A 15,998-nucleotide genomic window follows, 5' to 3' on the forward strand; every position below is an offset into this window, starting at 1 on the left:
GACTCCAGGCACTTCAAGCTATTGCAGGAAAATGGGTTCTTGGTCTTTGTAGTTTGTAGTCTTTGTTTCTATTAGCCTGTTGTTTCTTTGTGTTGTCGGGAAAGCACATTGTTTCGCACGCAATCCCAACACGCACAAGTATAAAAGTAGCAAAAAACTATATACTCTGCAATTCAAATATGTAAAAGTGGAAAATTCAGCATTATGACCACTAGATGGTGCTGAAAAAGGATACTTTTCTATGATAGCGCTATCTTGTGGCCCCAATGTAGTTTTTTGTACAGACAGAATGTATGTGCACCTTCAATGGATGAACAGCTATTCAAGTTTTTTTTTATAAATTCAACAATAAAAGTTACTTAGCTTCTGTTATAGCTGGTTTGCAATTTCTGTAGCAAGCAGGGCTACAAGTATCTCAAGCAAGTGTAGGAAAATGGGTTCCTTGTTTTTCTCAGTCTTTCTTTCTTTTACCCCGTGGCTTCAAGTGTTTTCCTCTGGCACGGTTCTTCTTTCAGCTTGTGCTGCTCGCTTTTTATATTAGAAGGTTTGGCAGCCATTCCCACATGGTTGCAGCCTGTTCAAATTGGGTTCCTACATCAGTTTCTATGAGAGATGCAAGCTGTAGATGGCAGCCTAAATATGCCAAATATGTAAAAAATTCGGACTATTTTTGATTCTTTCTTTTTGACAGAATTATCCATAAAAGTAATTTAGCTTCTGTTATTGCTGGTTCACAATTTCAGTAGCAAACAGGACTCCAGGCATTTCAAGCTATTGCAGGAAAATGGGTTCTTGGTCTAGGTTTCTATAAGCCTGTTGTTTCTTTGTATTGTCGGGAAAGCACATTGTTTCACACGCATTCCCAACACGCACAAGTATAAAAGTAGCGAAAAACTATTTTCTCTGCAATTCAAATATGTAAAAGTGGAAAATTCAGCATTATGGCCACTAGATGGTGATAAAAATGATACTTTCCTATGATAGCGCTATCTTGTGGCCCCAATGTAGTTTTTTGAACAGACAGAATGTACATGCAACTTCAATGGATGAGCAGCTATTCAAGTTTTTTTTTTTATAAATTCAACCCTAAAAGTTACTTAGCTTCTGTTATAGCTGGTTTGCAATTTCCGTAGCAAGCAGGACTCCAGGCATTTCAAGCACATGGTTGCAGCCTGTTCAAATTGGGTTCCTACATCAGTTTCTATGAGAGATGCAAGGTGTAGATGGCAGCCTAAAAATGCCAAATATGTAAAAAATTCTGACTATTTTTAATTCTTTCTTATTGACAGAATTATCCATAAAAGTAATTTAGCTTCTGTTATAGCTGGTTCACAATTTCCATAGCAAGCAGGACTCCAGGCATTTCAAGCTATTGCAGGAAAATGGGTTCTTGGTCTTTGTAGTCTTTGTTTCTATTAGTCTTTTGTTTCTTGTGTTTTCCTCTGGCAGATTTCCCCTTTAAGCTTGTGCTGCTGGCCTTTTATATTTGAAAGTTAGGCAGCCATTCCCACATGGGTGGCAGCCCGTTCAAATTGGGTTCCTACATCCGTTTTTATGAGGGATGCAATCTGTTTACAAACTTTAGATGGAAGCCTAAAATGCCATAGCTCAAATATGTCAAAAATGTATTGTTGATCTAATTGACAGAACTACCCATAAAAGTCAATTAGCCTTCTGTTATAGCTGGTTCACATTTTTCCGTAGCAAACAGGACTCCATGCATTTCAAGCTATTGCAGGAAAAAAAGATTCTTGGTCTTCGCAGTTTTTTTTCATTTAGCCTGTTGCTTCTAGTGTTGATAATTGGCAGAGTTCCCCTTTCAGCTTGTGTTGCTGACCTTTTATCTTGTAAATTTTGGTAGCCATTCCCACATGAGTGTAATCCTTTCAAATTCGGTTCCTACATCAGTTTATATGAGGGATTCAATTTGTCTGTAGACGGTGCAAGTATTTTTGCTGTCCTAGGCAAAATAAAAATTGCCGCCCCCTGGAAAACATATTCGTTTTCCTGGTACTGCAGGACCCTGTAGTGCCCCTCTCCCTCCCACCCCCATCCCCTCTCCCACCCCATCCCCTCTCCCTCCCACCCCCATCCCAAGTTGATGAAGGTGTTAAAACCCCTTAAATGACTATTCCTTGGTGCTGGGTCAGGCTCCACCTACTCTCCTCCCCCACGACGTCAGCCGGCGGGGGGAGACCTAATGCGCATGCGCGGCAATGTCCGTGCACACGCATTAGACCTCCCGATAGGAAAGCATTATTCAATGCTTTCGTATGGGGATTTCGGCGACGCTGGAGGTCCTTACCCTGGTTCCGGGTGCAGGATGCCAGTGCCCCCTGCTAAGTTGCGCCCTAGGCGGCTGCCTAGGTTGCCTTACAGGTAGCGCCGGCCCTGTATGGACCCCAGATGGCAGCCTAATATGCTATAGGTCAAATATGTTTAAAGTTTAGGGTATTATTGATTCTTATTGACATAACTACAGTAAAGCTTAGGTCCAGTGATTGACAGGAGCTCTTCTAAAACAATGAGAACAATCAAAAATGTCTACTTTTCTGGTCAATAGTTTGTTTCCGGCTTATACCACAATAGTATCTATAGTTCCAGTGTACAATATATATTGAAGGACCGCAAAATTAGTCTTGTGCAAACACTGATCCATTTAACAAGGTCAAGTGTTTGGGAGATGTTCTCACAAGAAAACTGTTGTTTGGTGGTAATCCCTTCACGTTAAGTGGACTAAAATGCCTGGGAGGCGGCTCTATGTGACCACTGATGACAGGGCCACTTTAAATATTGTTAAGTTGAGCCCTTTATCTTTGCTGTGTTGTATTTATCGGGTACTGTTATGTTGTAGTGACTCTAATCCTAATATTCAGCATATTTCAATGCTTATGTTAATGGAGGTCTGACATTTATCTGTGTCCCCCGTCCCCATAATTGAACTTTTCTTCTGATTTTTTTATTTCTGCCCAGTCCTGGATGAGGAGGAGGTGTTACTGGCCGAGGAGACGCTGAGCAATCACACCGACCTGGTAGACAACGAGCCCATCGCCAACGAGGCCCGAAAAAAGTTCATCAGGTTAGTGTGGTCGGTGTGAATGATCAGTGTTATATGTGTGAATGATCAGTGTGAATCATTGGCGTGATGTGTGCAGATGATTGGTCCAAATGAGCAGTGTGAACTGTGTGAATGATCAATGTGAATGGTTGGTCTGACGTGTGATTGATCAGTGTGTTTGGGGTGCATGATCGGTATGACGACTGTGAATAAACAGTGTGATGTGTGTATGAGCAGTGTGATCTGTGTGTATGATTGTTGTGTACGATTGTTGTGAAAGATCAGTATAATATGTGTGAATGGTCGATGTGATAAGTGTGAATAATCTATGCGAAAGATCAGGGTGAATGATCGGTGAGAAAGATCAGTATGATATGTGTGAATAATCGATGTGAAAGATCAGAGTGATATGTGTGTATGATCGGTGTGAATGACTGGGGTGAATGATCAATGTGTATGATCAGTGTGAATGATCAATGTGATGTGTGTGAATGATTGTTGTGATTGGTGTGTGAATGATCGCTGTGATATGTGTATATGATCGGTGTGAATAATCCATGTGTATGATATTGATCGCTGTGAATGATTGCTGTGATTGGTGTGTGAATGATCACTGTGATATGTGTGTTTTGATTGGTGTGATATGTGTGAATAATTGGTGTGATTGGGGTGTGTATGATCGCTCTGAATGATCAATGTGATGTGTGTGAATGATCGCTGTGATTGGAGTGTGAATGATCACTGTGAAATGTGTGTTTGATTGGTGTGATATGTGTGAATAATCAATGTGAATGATCGGTGTAATTGGGGTGTGAATGATCGGTGTGATTGGTGTGTGAATGATCGGTGTGATATGTGTGAATAATCAATGTGATGTGTGTGAATGATCACTGTGATTTGTGTGTACGAATGATCACTGTGATTGGTGTGTGAATGATCGCTGTGATTGGTGTGTGAATGTTCGCTGTGATATGTGTGTTTGATTGGTGTGATATGTGGGAATAATCAATGTGAATGATCGGTGTGATCGGTGTGATTGGTGTGTGAATGATCAGTGTGATTGGTGTGTGAATGATCGGTGTGATATGTGTGAATAATCAATGTGATGTGTGTGAATGATCGCTGTGATTGGTGTGTGAATGATTGCTGTGATATGTGTGTATGATCAATGTGTATGATTGCTGTGAATGATCGATGTGATACGCATGTATGAACGGTGTGATGTGTATGAATAATCAATGTGTATGACTGGTGTGAATGATCGCTGTGATACGTTTGAATAATCAATGTGTATGATCGGTGTGATTGGTGTGTGAATGATCGGTGTGATATGTGTGAATAATCAATGTGATGTGTGTGAATGATCGCTGTGATTGGTGTGTGAATGATTGCTGTGAATGATCGACGTGATACGCATGTATGAACGGTGTGATGTGTATGAATAATCAATGTGTATGACTGGTGTGAATGATCTCTGTGATACGTTTGAAAAATCAATGTGTATGATCGGTGTGATATGTGTGAATAATCAATGTTATGTGTGTGAATGATCGCTGTGATTGGTGTGTATGATCGGTGTGATATGTTTGAATAATCAATGTAAATAATCGCTCTGAATGATCAATGTGATACGTATGTATGAATAATCAATGTGTATGATCGCTCTGATTGGTGTGTATGATCACTGTGATATGTTTGAATAATCAATGTTATGTGTGTGAATGATCGCTGTGATTGGTGTGTGAATGATCGCTGTGATTGGTGTGTGAATGATCGCTGTTATATGTGTGTATGATCACTGTGATATGTTTGAATAATCAATGTGAATGATCGCTGTGAATGATCAATGTGATACGTATGTATGAATAATCAATGTGTATGATCGCTGTGATTGGTGTGAATGATCGCTGTGATTGGTGTGTGAATAATCGCTGTATATGATCGGTGTGAATGTTGGGTCCCATGCCCTTGTGGTGTGTTATGATTTATTCCATGGGGTGACTCATTGGTGTCCTCCAGGCAGATCAGTGTCCTGTCATCGGACTCGGATCCCACGCCGCACGCCATGTCCACGCGGAGGAGGGTCTGTGAGAGGAAGACATCTGAGACGGCAGCGGTGAAGAAACCGCCGGTGGACAAACTCATCCAGGCAGAAACCACCGAGACGGGGAGGGTAAGTGAAATGCACTGACCTTCAATCCTAAAGCTGAACTCCGACCTTCCCTTCCGTCTTGCACAGTTGTACAGAATCATCTCCTGGACTGAAATTACTAACTCTGATTGGAAGGATTGGACCCTCTGTCAGGTTTCTAATGCTCTGCGTGTCCCAGCTGGGGAGATTCACCCTCTTCTGTATTAGTGAGCATTTTCTCAGTGACAAAAAAGTGATGGCAGATGCTAAACTTTGAGTTGTCACCAGAACAGGAATAGATGGGAAATCTTCCAGTGGGGACACAAGTTCTGGTGACAATGGTCACTGTAAAGAGATTAATTTCCAAAAAAAAACAAATAGCTTTAGATACTTCAAAGAGAAGCTGTTACCGATTAACCTTTTTACTGCCACCATTGTACATATTACAGGGGGGGGGGTGGCTTTGGGGGCATGTAAATCTGACAAGTCAGCTGTCAAATGGAAGAGATCAGGTGGCTGAGCAGCCACCAGATCGCTTTCACATACCTCCGCTTCTACCGGTACCACCACCATCAGTAGGCACCGCAGGGTACGGAGATCAGCGAATTCCCCTCATTGATCTCCCCTTCCTATTAGCTCTACAGGATCGTGTAATGTGTATGTGTAAAACATCGCTTCTGGGCCCTTCTGACCCCCCAGAATCTGCACTTAATTAGTTTCACTTATTAAAGAGAACCTGTCACGATAATGTCATTTTTTGTTCAAGAATCAACAACAAGTGGGACACAATCATGAAGTGGAAGGAAATTTATTGGATATTTCGTGGAAAGAAATTCCCCTTGGGGTGGGACTTTAAAGGCACAAGTAATAATATATAGCTTGAAACAAACATATACAATTATGTAAATTTATTGAAAAATGCAAGTACAAAAGGATTTTTTGTTAAAAACATATGGCAAGCTGTATACAGTTCATGAGGTCATGAGGCAAAACCGATACCGCTGTAATGAAGGTGAATGCCCGACGCGTTTCAGAGACACAGGTCAGAATTCCTTCTTCAGGGGCAACCTTTAAATAGCGGTCTGCAAGTGATCAATCACATACTCATTAATCATTGGTAGAAGTAAATTTTTATTACATTTTTTATTGGATATTTCAAACTTTTTTAACAAATAAAAAACTGAAAAATTGGGCATTTCCAAAGCTGGGTATTTATTTCACTCTGCTGCCAGATCGGCGTTGTAGAGCAAACTGAGGCAATGTAGATTCCGCTATTACATTTTATGCCCAGACACCATGGCTGAGTAATGTGCAGTGAAAAGCAGCCTTGAGGGGGCTTTTATTTATTTATTTTTTATGAATTTGACTTTCAATTACTTTATTTTTTGTTTTAGGTGAAGATGACGGTATTCTGGCAATATGCTAAAGCGGTTGGCCTCCCAGTTTCTCTATTTATTTGCTTCCTATACTGCTGTCAGAACGCGTCCGCCATTGGGGCCAATGTGTGGCTCAGCGACTGGACTAGTGAGGCCGTAATCAATGGGACGCAGCAAAATACGCAGATGCGACTTGGCGTTTACGCAGCCCTTGGATTGTTACAAGGTGATGTATTGATGTGAATGAAAAATGTGGAATATAATATCTATAAATGAATAGTGGTGAATATCGGTGTGCACCGAGATACCCGCTCTTCTGAACGTTGACCTGTGACCGCTCTCCTTTTTACTGTACAGGTCTGCTGGTAATGGTGTCCTCCTTCACGCTGGCCATGGCAGGTATCGGCGCTGCCAGAAAACTGCATGCGGCCCTCCTGGACAATAAGATGCACACACCGCAATCCTTCTACGATACGACGCCGATTGGACGCATCATTAACCGGTTCTCCAAAGACATATATGTGATTGATGAGGTCATCCCCCCAACCATCCTCATGTTCCTGTCGACATTTTTCACGTCCGTGTCCACCATGATAGTGATCGTGTCCAGTACGCCACTCTTTGCCGTCGTCATTATACCGCTGGCATTTGTCTACGTATTTGTACAGGTGAGTGAAAGATATTAGGAGGAAATTAATATCGTATCACTGGACCCCCAAGTGTCAGTGTGCCATCATACTGGGACCCCCAAGTGTCAGTGTGCCATCATACTGGGACCCCCAAGTGTCAGTGTGTCATTGTTCAGGACCACCAACTGTCAGTGTGTCATCGTACTTGGACCCCCAATTGTCAGTGTGTCATTGTTCTGGACCCCCAAGTGTCAGTGTGTCATTGTTCTGGACCCTTAAGTGTCAGTGTGTCATTGTTCAGGACCACCAAGTGTCAGTGTGTTATTGTTCAGGACCCCCAAGTGTCAGTGTGTCATTGTTCAGGACCCCCAAGTGTCAGTGTGTCATTGTTCTGGACCCTTAAGTGTCAGTGTGTCATTGTTCAGGACCCCCAAGTGTCAGTGTGTCATTGTTCAGGACCCCCAAGTGTCAGTGTGCCATCGTACTGGGACCCCCAAGTGTCAGTGTGCCATCATACTAGGACCCCCAAGTGTCAGTGTGTCATTGTTTAGGACCACCAAGTGTTAGTGTGTCATCATACTGGGACCCCCAAGTGTCAGTGTGTCATTGTTCGGGACCACCGAGTGTCAGTGTGTCATTGTTCAGGACCACCAAGTGTCAGTGTGCCATCATACTGGGACCCCCAAGTGTCAGTGTGCCATCGTACTGGGACCCCCAAGTGTCAGTGTGTCATTATTCTGGGACTCCCAAGTGTCAGTGTGTCATTGTTCTGGGGCCCCCAAGTGTCAATGTGTCATTGTTCTGGACCCCCAAGTGTCAGTGTGTCATCGTACTGGGACCCCCAAGTGTCAGTGTGTCATTGTTCAGGACCCCAAGTGTCAGTGTGTCATTGTTCTGGGGCCCCCAAGTGTCAATGTGTCATTGTTCTGGACCCCCAAGTGTCAGTGTGTCATTGTTCTGGACCCCCAAGTGTCAGTGTGTCATCGTACTGGGATCCCCAAGTGTCAGTGTGTCATCGTACTGGGACCCCCAAGTGTCAGTGTGTCATTGTTCTGGACCCCCAAGTGTCAGTGTGTCATTGTTCTGGGATCCCCAAGTGTCAGTGTGTCATTGTTCTGGGATCCCCAAGTGTCAGTGTGTCATTGTTCTGGGATCCCCAAGTGTCAGTCTGTCATTGTTCTGGGATCCCCAAGTGTCAGTGTGTCATTGTTCTGGGATCCCCAAGTGTCAGTGTGTCATTGTTCTGGACCCCCAAGTGTCAGTGTGTCATCGTACTGGGACCCCCAAGTGTCAGTCTGTCATTGTTCTGGGATCCCCAAGTGTCAGTGTGTCATTGTTCTGGGATCCCCAAGTGTCAGTCTGTCATTGTTCTGGGATCCCCAAGTGTCAGTGTGTCATTGTTCTGGACCCCCAAGTGTCAGTGTGTCATCGTACTGGGACCCCCAAGTGTCAGTCTGTCATTGTTCTGGGATCCCCAAGTGTCAGTGTGTCATTGTTCTGGGATCCCCAAGTGTCAGTCTGTCATTGTTCTGGGATCCCCAAGTGTCAGTGTGTCATTGTTCAGGACCACCAAGTGTCAGTGTGTCATTGTTCAGGACCACCAAGTGTCAGTGTGTCATTGTTCTAGGACCCCCAAGTGTCAGTGTGTCATTGTTCAGGACCACCAAGTGTCAGTGTGTCATTGTTCAAGACCACCAAGTGTTAGTGTGTCATCGTACGGGGGCCCCCAAGTGTGAATGTGTCATTGCTCTGGACCACCAAGTGTCAGTGCATACCCCTCAACCGTCCCGAATTCTGCAGGACTGTCCTGTGATTTATAGTAAGTCCCATTGCCTGGGGCCTGCAGATCTGGGCTGGAGTCCCTGGGCCCAGGACTGGAAAAAGTACTTCTCCGTAGTAGTATCCCCTATGGGTGCAATGTGTGCTCTCACACAGAGCACTAAGTGGGGATTCCTGGAAGATCATCTGACCAGCAATGTCTTTTGTCAGGACTGTAGCATGGAGCTGAGCTAAGTTCTATGTAACTCCTCCTCGGCTCCATGCTAAAGTCCTGACACTCGGAGCTGTCAGAAGCACTGTGCTTAAAAACAGCACATGGATAAATATCAACCTGCATTTGTGAGCAAGCTGGGGGGGGGGGACACTTGTAAGAGAGGAAGGGGTATAAGTGGTGCGAGAGCTGGGGGGCCACTAGTAAGAGAGGAGGGGGGACTTGGTGAGAGAGCTGAGGGGGCATTAGTAAGAGAGAGGGGACATTGGTGAGCGAGTTGGGGGGGGGGGATTAGTAAGAGAAGAGGGGGAATTGGTGAGAGAGCTAAGGCCAGGAGGGCATTAGTAAGAGAGGAAGGGGGAATTGGTGAGAGAACTGGGGGGGGGGGCACTAGTAAGAGAGGAGGGTGGAATTGGTGAGAGAGCTGGGGGGGGGCATTAGTAAGAGAGGAGGGGGGAATTGGTGAGAGAGCTGGGGGGGGCATTAGTAAGAGAGGAGGGGGGAATTGGTGAAAGAGCTGAGGGGGGTGACACTATTAAGTGAGGAGGGGGAATAGGTGAGAGAGGAGGAGGGGGTAATTGGTGAGAGAGTTGGGGGGATTAGTAAGAGGGGAGGGGGAATTTGTGAGAGAGCTCAGGTCAGGAGGGAATTAGTAAGAGAGGAAGAGGGAATTGGTGAGAGAACTGGGGGGGGGGCACTAGTAAGAGAGGAGGGTGGAATTGGTGAGAGAACTGGGGGTGGCACTAGTAAGAGAGGAGGGTGGAATTGGTGAGAGAGCTGGGGGGGGGGCATTAGTAAGAGAGGAGGGGGGAATTGGTGAAAGAGCTGAGGGGGGTGACACTATTAAGTGGGGAGGGGGAAAAGGTGAGAGAGCTGGGGGGGGGGGGCATTAGTAAGAGAGGAGGGGGTAATTGGTGAGAGAGTTGGGGGGATTAGTAAGAGGGGAGGGGGAATTTGTGAGAGAGCTCAGGTCAGGAGGGAATTAGTAAGAGAGGAAGGGGGAATTGGTGAGAGAGCTTGTGGGGGGGGGGGGCACTAGTAAAAGAGGAGGAGGGAATTGGTTAGAGAGCTGGGGGGGGGACACTAGGAAAAGAGGAGGGGGGCATTGGTGAGAGAGCTGGGGGGGGCATTAGTAAGAGAGGAGGGGGAATTGGTGAGAGAGCTAAGGCCAGGAGGGCATTAGTAAGAGAAGAGGGGCAGCATTGGTGAGAGAGCTGGGGGGGGCATTGCTGAAAGTGCTGGAGGGGCATTGGTGAGAGTTGGGGACATTGGTGAGAGAGCTGGGTTTTATTTAAGCACACCCCTTAAGCCCCTCCCACCATTAAGTCTTTGGCCACACCCATATTTTGCCATTATAAATGCCACAGCTCACTCCCTTAATTGTCCCTCATTCTGAAGTTCAAAAGTTGGGAGGTATGTCAGTGTGTCATAGTACTGGGACCCCAAAGTGTCAGTGTGTCATAGTACTGGGACCCCAAAGTGTCAGTGTGTCTTTGTTCTGGGGCCCCCAAGTGTCAGTGTGTCATTGTTCTGTGACCCCCCCAAGTGTCAGTGTGTCATTGTACTGGGACCCCCAAATGTTGGTATCTAATTGTTTTGTGACCCCCAAGTGTCAGTGTGTCATTTATAGTAATGTTTTTACATACATACTTTTATAGTATTAAATATTCCAAACATGAACTGTTCAGCTAATGTCCTCTCCCAATCACAGAGGTTCTATGTGGCTACTTCCCGGCAATTAAAGCGTCTGGAGTCGGTCAGCAGGTCCCCCATATATTCCCATTTCTCAGAGACCATCACGGGTGCCAGTATCATCAGGGCCTATGGGAGGCAAACTAATTTCATCCAATACAGTGACAACAAGGTGGATGAAAACCAAAAGAGCTACTACCCGGGCATTGTGTCCAACAGGTGAGAGATCCAGGAGGATCATTGTGACACTTTGGAATAATTGTTTCTTCTGCTAATTTTTTTTTTTTTACATTAATTTTCCTCCTCCATATTATTTTTTTTTTTTATGATTTTTTATTATTCTTGTGACTTCTCTCTTTCTTTATAAAATGTTTGCTTTGCTGCTTTAGCTTCTTCTGTCTCTTGCTCTCGGGGTGAGGGAACTGTCATCTCTGCTTCTTCTCTTCCTGCAGTTTGCTCTGTCGGATTAATCCTCTCCGTCCCCTTTCACACTCCAATCAGGTAAACCTCATGCCATGCTGTGCCTTCAAGAAGCCTTGACCTCACCTACATATCCGTTCCCCTGTAGCAAACTTTTATCACAAGTGCCAATAAAGCAGACCTGACCTTAAAGTATTTTTTGACAGGTTTCAATCTCCACCTCCCAAGTGGATAAAGCCCCTCCTTTCAAAAAGTATTATAGATGATTTAGGCGGGTGTGGATGGATTTGCCGTCATTTATGAGATCCCAAAAAAACAATTCTATACTTTGCATCTAATTCGCCTGCAACACTAGACAATTATTTTTCTGCTAAAAAATCTTTTGATGATTATGATTGACCCCTTTTAACTGAGCACAAATCCCAGAATGACTGCATCATAAGGGAATCTTGAGAAACAGGGGAGTACCTACATCTGCGACCTGGCCTCATGCTCCAGGGGGCCCCTCTGTACACCTGGATAGGAAGGGCGGTTGGCGTATAGAGGAACCAATGCCCTCCATTCTCCTCTTGCAGCTGGACAGGGTTGTGGGGAAGAGGCCCTTGATTCCCCCCCAACATGGGTACAAGGCGCTTTGCCAGGAAGAGGGGGATGCACCTGGCAAGGCACTCCTGTGATGAGGATCGGTTTGGGTCACGCTTGTTTTAGCGACCCGGCCTCATGCTCCAGGGGGCCCCTCTGTACACCTGGATAGGAAGGGGCGGTGGGCGTATAGAGGAACCAATGCCCTCCATTCTCCTCTTGCAGCTGGACAGGGTTGTGGGGAAGAGGCCCTTGATTCCCCCCCAACATGGGTACAAGGCGCTTTGCCAGGAAGAGGGGGGTGCACCTGGCAAGGCACTCCTGTGTTGAGGACTGGTTTGGGTCACGCTTGTTTTAGCGACCCGGCCTCATGCTCCAGGGGGCCCCTCTGTATACCTGGATAGGAAGGGCGGTGGGTGTATAGAGGAACCAATGCCCTCCATTCTCCTCTTGCAGCTGGACAGGGTTGTGGGGAAGAGGCCCTTGATTCCCCCCCAACATGAGTACAAGGCGCTTTGCCAGGAAGAGGGGATGCTCCTGGCAAGGCAATCCTGTGTTGAGGACTGGTTTGGGTCACGCTTGTTTTAGCGACCGGGCCTCATGCTCCAGGGGGCCCCTCTGTACACCTGGATAGGAAGGGCGGTTGGCGTATAGAGGAACCAATGCCCTCCATCTCCTCTTGCAGCTGGACAGGGTTGTGGGGAAGAGGCCCTTGATTCCCCCCCAACATGGGTACAAGGCGCTTTGCCAGGAAGAGGGGGGGTGCACCTGGCAAGGCACTCCTGTGTTGAGGACTGGTTTGGGTCACACTTGTTTTAGCGACCCGGCCTCATGCTCCAGGGGGCCCCTCTGTACACCTGGATAGGAAGGGGCTGTGGGCTTATAAAGGAACCAATGCCCTCTATTCTCCTCTTGCAGCTGGACAGGGTTGTGGGGAAGAGGCCCTTGATTCCCCCCCAACATGGGTACAAGGCGCTTTGCCAGGAAGAGGGGGGTGCACCTGGCAAGGCACTCCTGTGTTGAGGACTGGTTTGGGTCACGCTTGTTTTAGCGACCCGGCCTCATGCTCCAGGGGGCCCCTCTGTATACCTGGATAGGAAGGGCGGTGGGCGTATAGAGGAACCAATTCCCTCCATTCTCCTCTTGCAGCTGGACAGGGTTGTGGGGAAGAGGCCCTTGATTCCCCCCCCCCTCCCCCCCCCCAACATGGGTACAAGGCGCTTTGCCAGGAAGAGGGGGGTGTACCTGGCAAGGCACTCCTGTGTTGAGGACTGGTTTGGGTCATGCTTGTTTTACACCCTTTCCTGGAAATCCACCTTTAAAATCCATACCAGACTCTGATTTGTTTTTCATTCTCGCTGTAGGATGTACTACAAAGAAAAAACAAAATGCAGAACCTTCCAAAAGTTCCCCAAAAACCGACCCTTGGAAGGGTGCCTGTGTTCCACCAATTTCATAGAGGAGCTCCAGTCGTTTCTATGTTTATTAAAAAAGTGTAGCTGCTGACTTTTAATAGACACACGCTCAACTGTCCCACGATCCAGCAATGTACTCACTAGAGCCATCGCTTGTCTCCCTCTTCTCTTTCCGGCACCAGCATTGCAACTGTGGGCTTGCAGCTTTACAGCCGGGTGTGCACGGCGTGTTCTGAATGGTCGAGCAGTCACCTCGGATGTGTAACGTGACCCAGAACACTGCAGGGAGGGAGGCGAACTTCCTCTCGGATTGCCTGGGTGATCCAAGCGGGAGTAAGAGCGGGTACCTGTCAAAAGTAGGTACCCACTCCCCCCCAAAAAAAATGACATGCCAAAAGTGGCAGAGAAGGGGGAGAGGAGTATTAAAGCGGAACTTCCCCATTTGAGTGAAGCCCGGCTTTAAATACGTTTTTTTCAGCACTTTTTGTATATTGCAGAGATGTGCCCCTTCACAGGCAGAACAACCCCCAGGCAGGAATTAAAATATTAAGGAATTGGTATATGATCACCTGGGCAGTGATTCCCCCTACACACATTTTTTTGAGACTCTCTTGAATTTTAGGGCAGAAAATAGCTATTTTTGGATTTGATGTATTTGGCACCCTTTGATTGTGACGGTGTTCAGGTTCGGCATCCGAACTTCTTTGAAGTCTTACGAAATCTGTTCAAACCGAACCCAGGGCAATTCGGATAAACCCATGTTCTCTTAATAAATTGATTACTGACTACTTTTTGCAGAGCTCTTTACCCACTGGCATCCAGGGCCTCCTGCAATGTCCTCCACATGAACATGTTTGCTACCAAATAAAAGGAGCCATACTGTATACCAGCCTTTTTTATCCAGGGTGCCGTGGCACCAGGGCCGGCGCTAACTGTAAGGTGACCTAGGCAACCGCCTAGAGCGCAACTTAGCAGGGGACGCTGGCATCCTGCATTCAGAATCAGTAATGGCGTGGCACTCCTCATGCTGTGCGCCGCCTGAACACTACAGAAAGCCACACTATGTGAGGGCTCAAGCGTCGGCGAAATGCCCATAGGAAAGCATTGAATAATGCTTTCCTATGGGGAGGTCTAATGCGTGTACGCGGCCATTGCCGCGCATGCGCATTAGGTCTCCCCTGCCGACGTCAGCCGGCAAGGGAGACCTAATGCGCATGCGCGGCAAAGGGTAGTAGGCAGAAACTGACTCAGCGCCGAGTTAAGTCACTGAAGGGGTTTTAACCCCTTCAGCAACTTGGGATGGGGGGTTGGGAGGGAGAGGGGCACTAACAGGGTCCTGCAGTGCCAGGAAAACTAATATGTTTTCCAGGGGGGCGGCAATTTTTATTTTGCCTAGGGCGGCAAAAATCCTTGCACCGGCCCTCCTGGGTTCTTCAGGGGGTGCTGTGGCAAAATTCCTATAAATTGCAACAATTCGCCACAGGTTTTAACTTTGCAGTATTACAACCCTGGGCAGCATGCAGGTCACGCCACTGGCATCCTGACAACCAATTACATCACTGGTTGATAAGAAGAACGAAGGGGGGCTTGCATAGCATCCTTGTTTACTCTTCCCCACTCCATCAGCGCTGGGGTCACATTGGCAAGTAGAAGAAGAGACATTGAAGGAGAAGAGAAACGCTAGAATACTAGTTTGCAATTGTGGAGGAATAAATCATTTCTAATGTTGGATGGCCCATGGGTATAGATGTTGCTGCGTTATGTAAAATTATTAGTTTTGTTTTGTTTTTTTTTACATTGTAGAATGGGGTGCCTCGAGATTGTGCAGAATTTTAAAGGATGCTGCAACTAAAAAAAAAGGTTGAGAAACGCTTCCCCGCGTATTTCCTCCTACAACCGTGACTGTTACTATTAGCTCATTCCTGCACCATCGACTCTGTATCACAGTTCCATAAATTGCAATAGTCCAGAACATTGCATTTCAATTTACCATAGTCCTCTGAGCAAAAGGCCTAAAATATGGTTTGGTTGTTGTAGGTTCTTCTCTCACCTTTGCGTCTTTTACCAAAAAAAATTCCATTCGCTTAGCAAAAATACATTTTGCAGACAACCCATTGCATAATCACAGCGTCCATGATGGCACTGATACCTCATGTGTTCCTCTCTAGTTATTTCTGTCTAGATCAGTCATGGCGCCTCGTCTTCCCATGTGTGGTCACAGTACATCCTACCTAGCCGTCATTTTAATTTCTTTTTCACCCTCTTACATTTATTCACTCATTTTCATATTTATTACATGCAACAAGAGCAAATGTCACAAACTAAAAGCCACGTGAATGATGATATTTCTGTTCTGTTTTCTTGGCAGGTGGCTGGGAATACGGGTGGAGTTTGTTGGGAATTGTGTTGTCCTCTTCGCGGCTCTATTTGCAGTTATTGGTAGAGAAAGCCTCACCCCGGGGATTGTTGGTCTCTCTGTGTCTTATGCATTGCAGGTAAAAAAAAAAAAATAGCTTTTTTGATTTTATAAAATAGTTCTATAACTAGACTGAAGACATCTGTGCATTGAGTTCAACCAAATTTCAAAATTCAAGTCCTTTTATAAACAAGGTGGTCACATAGTAAATAGAAAGTGCCGTTGATCGACTTTCCTCAGTTAGTGCCTCATCATCAGTGCAACCCCATCAATGCCTCCTCATCAGTGT

General features: G+C 46.1%; 1 protein-coding gene across 1 annotated transcript in view; it reads left to right on the forward strand.

Moving 5' to 3' along the window:
• The window catches only part of ABCC3 (ATP binding cassette subfamily C member 3), a 135,764-nt gene that overhangs the window by 99,818 nt on the left and 19,948 nt on the right, over window positions 1-15,998 (forward strand). Inside the window, exons 20-25 of the mRNA XM_082272466.1 lie at window positions 2,974-3,079; window positions 5,078-5,231; window positions 6,584-6,791; window positions 6,923-7,233; window positions 10,896-11,095; window positions 15,662-15,788. Coding sequence (XP_082128592.1) covers window positions 2,974-3,079; window positions 5,078-5,231; window positions 6,584-6,791; window positions 6,923-7,233; window positions 10,896-11,095; window positions 15,662-15,788 — 1,106 coding nt within the window. The remainder of the gene's footprint in view (window positions 1-2,973; window positions 3,080-5,077; window positions 5,232-6,583; window positions 6,792-6,922; window positions 7,234-10,895; window positions 11,096-15,661; window positions 15,789-15,998) is intronic.

The sequence above is a fragment of the Pelophylax lessonae genome, assembly GCF_965119305.1.
Source record: "Pelophylax lessonae genome assembly, chromosome: 11".
Taxonomy (NCBI): domain Eukaryota; kingdom Metazoa; phylum Chordata; class Amphibia; order Anura; family Ranidae; genus Pelophylax; species Pelophylax lessonae.